Source organism: Apaloderma vittatum, unplaced genomic scaffold, assembly GCF_000703405.1.
Source record: "Apaloderma vittatum isolate BGI_N311 unplaced genomic scaffold, ASM70340v1 scaffold21625, whole genome shotgun sequence".
In the NCBI taxonomy this organism is placed as follows: Eukaryota; Metazoa; Chordata; class Aves; order Trogoniformes; family Trogonidae; genus Apaloderma; species Apaloderma vittatum.
The window spans coordinates 1-7,444 of NW_009716759.1; the positions used below are offsets into that span (position 1 = coordinate 1).

Here is a 7,444-nt window from a genome sequence, read left to right on the forward strand (position 1 = left end):
GACAGACTTGTTTGGAAACCGAGCTCCTATCGGGGCGCTGAGCCCCACCCGGGCGGTTCGCAGCAATTTTTAAGGGCGTTCTGGCGGCACCCGGAGAAAAGTCTCGTTTTGAACACCTAGCGCTGGGACGCGGCCACGGCCGAGGAGTTCGGGCAGCTGGGCTCCTCCCGGCTTGGGCACCCCAGCTGCTGGATCTTCACCCACTTGAAAAAAAAAAGAAAAAAGAAAAAAAGACCCTTTTACGTGGGATCAGGGCTTGTGCACTTTAACTGGGCCTGGATTTTGCATTTGCACCACAATTAGGTATCTTATCACTTCTGCACGTGGGGTGGTTTAGGGCAGCAAAGATGGTCAAAGAGCTGGAACACCTGCGCTGTGAGGACGGGCTGAGAGTCGGGGCTGTCCAGCCTGGAGAAGGCTCCGGGGAGACCTTATGGCGGCGTCACAGTGCCTGAAGGGGGCTACAGGAAAGCTGGGGAGGGACTGTTTACAAAGGCCCGCGGTGATAGCACAAGGGCCAGTGGTTTTAGAGGAGAGCAGGGTAGATTTAGATTAGGCATTAGGAAGAAAGTCTTCCCTACGAGGGTGGTGAGACACTGGAACAGGTTGCCCAGAGAGGTGGTGGATGCCCCCTCCCTGGAAGTGTTCAGGGCAAGGCTGGATGAAGCTTTGAGCAAGCTGGTCTGGTGGAGATGTCCCTGCCCATGGTAGGGGGGTTGGAACTAGATGATCTTTAAGGTGCCTTCCAACTCAGACCATTCTATGATAGTCTGGCTAGGCTTGTCCCTTTGAGACCCGTGGTGTTTTGGTGTGCGGCATTTATTTTTGCATTTCTGCTGCTGTTAAAACTACGAATTCTTGAGTATACTTCCTTGTAATGAAGGTGAGGCCTGGGCTTTATGAGAGTTTGGAGAGGCCAATCTACAAGTAGGGAAAATGGATAAATATGTAGTTCAAGTGGAAAGCACACAGGGACACCGGTGAACAGTTTTGCGTGATGTTGCATGGTTCTTGGATACATTTTCAGCATAGCTTTAAAATCCAGTAAGGAAAACCACAATGAAGCCACAGATTGACTTGCTTTTTGTTGTGTGAAACTATGCCAGTTCTACAGAAACTGCTGAGAAAAGTCCATGCTGAACTGTTGATTTTCTTGAGAATACTGTGACGTGAGGGGAATCATAGGACAATTTTGGCTGGAAGAGACTGGAAGGCTGTACTGAATTTCTCATAATCCCTAGACCCAGTGCTTGGTCTAGTGACCCAAGCCCTGTTTTGGAAAGGATAAAAGAGGGAGAGAGCAGCTGGACAGATCCAGGTGAGGCTAGACTTGTTTCACTGAGCAAACACCCACTTACCTCCACCCTTCTCACCTCCCCACTAAGGGTGTGCTTTCAGAGCAAGAGTCTTCTACTGCTTTTAGCTCGTCTAGTTTCCCTTGTTTGGTTACACCTGACAGCGACTCCATGCTGAAAGCAAGAAGAGAGATTATCAGCAGCACTGCAAACAATATTATAAACTATTTTATTAATGTTGTTCAAATTATAGGAAATAATGAAGTAATTAACAAAAAGTACATTTATTTTAGTCTTGAATCTAAGACATACTAGTTTTACAGTTTCCTACTCACTAAGTGCATGATTGAAGCACTTAGTGAAGCAAAACCCTTGCTCCATGCAGAGCACAAATTGAACGTGCATTCTGTCCTCATCACATTCTTAACTTTATGGTGTTGATAAAAGGTACCACCTCCATAGGATTGTGGGTTTGGTATGGTCTCATTGGAAAGATACTTCATTAACTCAAACCTCCCATGACAGAAGCATAAATAGTTCTCTGCTTTTTGTCATTACAACTTAATCTTTGCCTGTGAATCATTCTAAAAGCAATTTTTAAGAAGGTCTCAAAGGAGATAAATGCGTGTTTAACTCGATTTGATCACAAGTTATTGCTGGGTGGGAAGACATTGGTTAGCTTTAAAGCTGAAGTGCAGTTATGATTATGTCATTTAAAAAAAAAGTAGTCAATATTAATTTTGCTTCTTAAACACTACGGTATCCATAGTATGACATCACACTCAGTTTCTGTCTTGGTAGCTGCTTAGTGAAATTCATTTGTTCAAGGGAATCGGTCTAATATTTGACTCCTTGTGTTATTTCAGAAGTGTACTCTTTTCTGTGACTAAAATTTGTTTCTGCAATTACATTAAATATTTTGGTGGTTTATATTTTGACAATTTAATAAGCTTATATAACGGAAGTGAAATGTTACAAAATAATATAATTTCTCATAATTAATATGCCATTTTGAAAACAAACTGAGGAAAAATAAATTTGTTTCAAAATAAACTTTGCAGAGGCAAAGTTGTGCTATCTGCAGCGATGCAAGAAAATATATTCTAGCAATCTCATTGTCAGAACTTTGGGTTGCTGTGATGTTAGCCTAACTTTAATGTTTTTTAAAGGTCATCCCTGAGAAGTGGAGAAATGGCTAAACTGACCCAGTTAATTGACAATGAAGTTTTTCGGGCTTATGCTACTTATGCAGTTATTGTTCTTCTAAAAATGATGCTAATGAGTCCTATAACAGCATTCTTCAGAATCAGAAGAAAGGTAAGAAATTGTGAATGCTGTCTGGTAGAATAAACTTGAAATTTGTATTGAAATACAGAGGTATCACAGGTGTTGCTTTTCAGCTCTCAAATACTGGTGCTGTTCTTCCTCCTCCCTCCTCTAATGATATTCTGACTTCGGTGTGCTGGTGCTTTGTTGGTCTCAAATGAAAGATGTCTTTAACCTAATTATGAGATAATTATGAGACTGTATCTTAGAGTTGCATTTGACTTACTTGACCCTTCTAAAACATTTCTGTTACTTTTAAATAAGAGTTTTTCATAACTGTAATTTCCACTGTCTTCTGCAGAAAGCTGGTATCCAGGGTACTCAATTTATAAAGCAGATTAAGTGTGATATGAAGGCATGTTACATGAATAACCAACTAGTAGGGTCAGAAAGAGGGTTATGAAGTGGATTTTTATGCATCTAAAACCCTTTCATAGAGTGATTCTAAAGCTCTTTGCATTCCTTAATTGTTTTAGCCTTACCATTGCAGGTAGGTCATTATCTTAAAAAAAATAGATTTTTTTTTTTTCTAGAATGAGAGGCAGGCTAAAAATTTGTGTTAATTGATATGTAGACTTGATAACTATATGAAAGATCCACTGAGCTTTACTAAATAATGCAGAAGCTGCATCTAGCTTAGGAGAGAGTGCGCACAGGAAACGCTGTATTGTGTTTCCCTTGTTCTGCTCTAGGCAGCTGCCTGCGGCCTGTATTGGAAACACTTGGTCCTGGGCTCGGAGAGCCCTGAGTTTGCCCCATATGGCGGTTCTTGCGAGATCTGCTTCTGCAGGATGATGTGTGCTTTGAGGACTTTGTTGCAATTCTTTCGATGAAACACTGAGTGTTGTTCCTGCTGGGTGCCAGAGAACCTGGCCAAAGCGTTCTGTTGTTCCTGAGGTTCTAATAGCGCAGCATTTGAGCTGCTGGTGGTTTATAATAGCTCTTGAGGTCTCTGACACAGCTGAAAAGGGAGTATAGCAGAGCAAACAGCCTGTCCTGTTGGTGCAAAATAGGACCGAGATGTCTGTGTCATAACCTCGCTTCCTTTTGCTCTTGCAGAAGCACATCAACTGTACTTGTCCCATATGTAGATCCAGTGGAGTCCTGTATTAATGTTATGGTCCACATGTATGCCAGTGATAATAGGGCCTCTGTTAATTTAGAGTACTTCGTTTTCTTCAGACAGACAGTAATATTACAAACAGACAAATTAGTAAAGTCATTTTTATTTCCTATTTGATATAAAGTAGTCTTTATTAAAAAAAAAACAGAGGAAAGCAGTTAGTGGAGTGATAGGTGAAACCTTGCTGATGCTGATACTGTAAATATGTCTCCGGAATTTTGAGACCAAGGACATTTCACAGAAAGGGATCAAGGCTGCCTCAGAAGGCAATCATGTAGGTCCGCTAAAATCAAAAGGTTTTCTTGATTTATGCCTGCATAGCCTGAATGGTCCAAAGACTACATATGTTACTACATTGTCAGCAATGAGAGATCTACTGTAGTCTGCAGTAGCTGAATTAAATGTTTTCAAGTAGTGTCTTCCACTATTTGGAGGTAATAATGGGTCACGTAAGTGGAGAAATTTGTCCCTAAGAGGAAAGAGAGAAACTTACTTGGTCATAAATGAGGGTGGGAGCAAGCCTCTTGGATGCTATTGCTGTGAGACTTCTGAAGAAGGAAGGGGGGGATCCAAAAGGGTTTTCAGATAATTTTTCAACAATAGTGAAGAAGAGACCTGCACGGTACAGGCAGTAGTTCTGCTTTCCAGGTGCCTGTGTTCCGTCAACCCACTGGCATTCCTTCAGACCGAGTATCAGTTAGCTGCCCTGCTTGTCCATCTACAAGAAGGCTTTATCTACATGTGTACATTACATTATATTAATTTGTCAACACGCAAGCTACGTACAGGCTAGGTTGAAGAAAATATAGTAATGCAGTGAACAATATATTATTCCTTGTACATTTAACTTCAGGTGACATGTGTGAGGTTATTAGAGACATTAGTAAAAAGACTGACCTTTGCAGCAAGCTGCCTTAACTAGAAACGTTATTAGAGACATTAGTAAGAAGAGTGACCTTTGCAGCAAGCTGCCTTAACTAGAAAAAATGGTCTGGTTTCTAATGTCTCTTGTGTGTTTATGTTTGAAACAGGCATTTGCCAACCCAGAAGATACAGCATCATTTGGAAAAGGCGAGAATGCTAAAAAATACCTGCGAACTGATCCAGATGTTGAACGTGTGCGCAGGTGATGCATAGGAGTCTTCTAAAAATTATTTTAAATAGCAGAATAATACTAACTCAAGGAATTTATTTAACCCCATTCTCTTTGTCAAGCCTCTGTGTGTTTTGTGTTGCTTTATGTAGTAACCTAATGCATTAGTTTGTTTAAATGAACAGGCCATTCCATATGCAGATGGTCAGCATACATACTAAAAATAATGTCATTGTCTAGTTATAATAGCTAACTCCTGGGTAGTATCCTGGCTGCGTGCGGAAGTGGTGGAAAGACTGTAAAATATGCTGTAAATTGATCTAATATGGAGTGGTGCCCATTAAGTGTAAATCAGCTTTCTGTATAACTTGAACACCAGTTCCAGTAGTTGCATTTTTCCTAAAGCACAAAGGAAATAATGGGGGAGAGGAGTCAAACTGTTAAAGTCATGGAACTCCAGAGATGTAATAAGAGCATTAATCTGGCAGATTGTGCAGAGTGGGAGTCCAAGCCTGTGCTCTTTTTGCTGGATTGAATCGAGGTTACTCACTGATATGTCAGTTGTATGAGAAAGTTGACCAGCCTTCTGAAAGAATGCTGTCAATGGTATGGCAGTGTGCAACCTGTGGTGTATGTATTTTGTTTTGCAAGATTCGTGGCAGAATGTGAGCTGTATTTCGGGGGGCTAAACGTTGCAGCTTATTTAATTTTATTTAGCTGAAAGCAAAACTTTCCGTTACCAAAATGGTAACTTTCAAGATGCTGTTTCATATACCTGTGCTAACGAGGAAAGCTTTAATCTATGATCCTTCCTTAATGAACTTTACGGTGTATTTGCTATATATATATATTTATACCAAAACCTTCTTGAATTGGAATGAGCTGTTCTCATTTAAACCACCGTTAGGGAAGATCTTGAAAGTAAGTACCAGCTCTGATTTCAGAATGGTACATCCTTGCAAACGCAGATGGCTGTGGTTCCATGAAGGCTAGTATATTTCTGTATGTCTCTTCTGGATTACAGTCTCAGAAGAGTGGGCTGTAACAGTGCTCTGAACTTCCCTTTTCTACCCTTGAGTGATTCAGGGAGTTACTAATTGTTTAGTTTGCTGGTTGCTAAACAAAAATGGATGCGTTTTGATGAGGAGTAATTCTTTTCTATTTGTCAATTCTAGCAGGACAACTAAGTTGATACTTGATGACTCGATGCTTTTTTAACTCAAATTGTTACGTTAAAGAAATGACAGTGACCTCACAGAGGCACCTACACAGATTAGATTTTTTAAAACGCTGTATTATAAAGATCGGTGTTGCTGTGTTGTTCAGACTTCCCCAGACCTCGTAAGTCAGCTTTGGTCTAGTTACTCCATTGGTGTTGCAGTATCCATTTTTTCCAGCCAACAGTGGCTCATAATGGAAGTTTATTTTATTTTGTAAGCTTTATGGCAGCAGATAATGCCATGTAGATTTAGCGTGGCTTCTCTTCTGCATAAGTTCCTGGAACTTTCTGTTTGTGGGTATAGAAAAGACATTATCTAGTGTGCTTTTCTTTGGGGGGAAAAAACCCCTAGAGGATATGTTTCCTTGTGGTGATAAATGAGTTCAGAAAGCAGCTGCAAAACAGCACCATGTTCTAATTCTAGTTGGCTGTGAAATTTAACATAATTAGTAAGGCTCAGAGGTTTTTTCAATCAGTAAATTTGGCTGGAAGTATAATTTATCTAAAGAGGTAAAGGGAGCAGAGAAGGTTTAGGAAGAGGCGTGAAAGAATACTTCAAGATCTGGAGTTCAGTCTTAACACATTTTTAGTAAATTACATTATGGTTTCAAAATTTCAAACATTTTTCAGCTATTTTAGTGCTTAGTAGAGAAGAAAATGAACCAAAAGCATAACTGTCACAACTGTTTAGATGCTCAAAAATAACATTTTTCAAGATGATTGAACTTCGTGAAGATTTGACAGTATGTTTCATATATAGGATATTTAATATTTTCTTTATAAAGACTACAAACTGAGTTTATGGGATTGGAATAGACCATCTGGGCCATGGAGTTCAGTAGTTGTGGTCACAGTCATCCAGTTAGTTGATGTTCAGTTGAGAGAGGCTACAAGAAAATTCCACCTGGCTTTCCTTGCATTTGTGTACACTCAGGTGCACTCATATACCTCATGCAAGTCCCTAATACTAGCAAAATCCTGGGGAAGAAATAAAATCTTTCGTACAGAAGATCAGAAGCTTAAAAATATGTGTGTGGGAAGAGAGACCAGAGTGATGCTGGACAAACAGGCCAAAATTGTTTTGAGTACCTCAATCAAGTCCCCACTGCAGAGGGAGCCAAGAGTTGTGTTAGGGTCTCAGCAGTAGCATGCTCTGAGGATGCTGAAAAATAATGAGGCCTGAAGTGATTTATTTAACAAAACATAACACTGTGAAACAACTTTGCTTCTTTCCCCAGAGGCCACCTGAATGACCTTGAAAATATCGTCCCGTTCCTTGGCATCGGACTGCTGTATGCTCTTAGTGGCCCTGAGCTGTCCACAGCCTTGCTGCATTTCAGGATCTTTGCTGGGGCTAGGATCGCTCACACTTTTGCATACTTGATCCC

General features: G+C 40.4%; 1 protein-coding gene across 1 annotated transcript; it reads left to right on the forward strand.

The window, feature by feature from the left end:
* Nucleotides 1-2,454: 2,454 nt before the first annotated feature.
* Nucleotides 2,455-7,439, forward strand: MGST1 (microsomal glutathione S-transferase 1; the record flags this gene model as incomplete). Its single annotated transcript, XM_009869664.1, has 3 exons — nt 2,455-2,612; nt 4,776-4,870; nt 7,295-7,439. Coding segments are annotated over exons 1-3 (366 nt in total), but the record flags the coding sequence as incomplete, so codon positions are not given.
* Nucleotides 7,440-7,444: the final 5 nt, after the last annotated feature.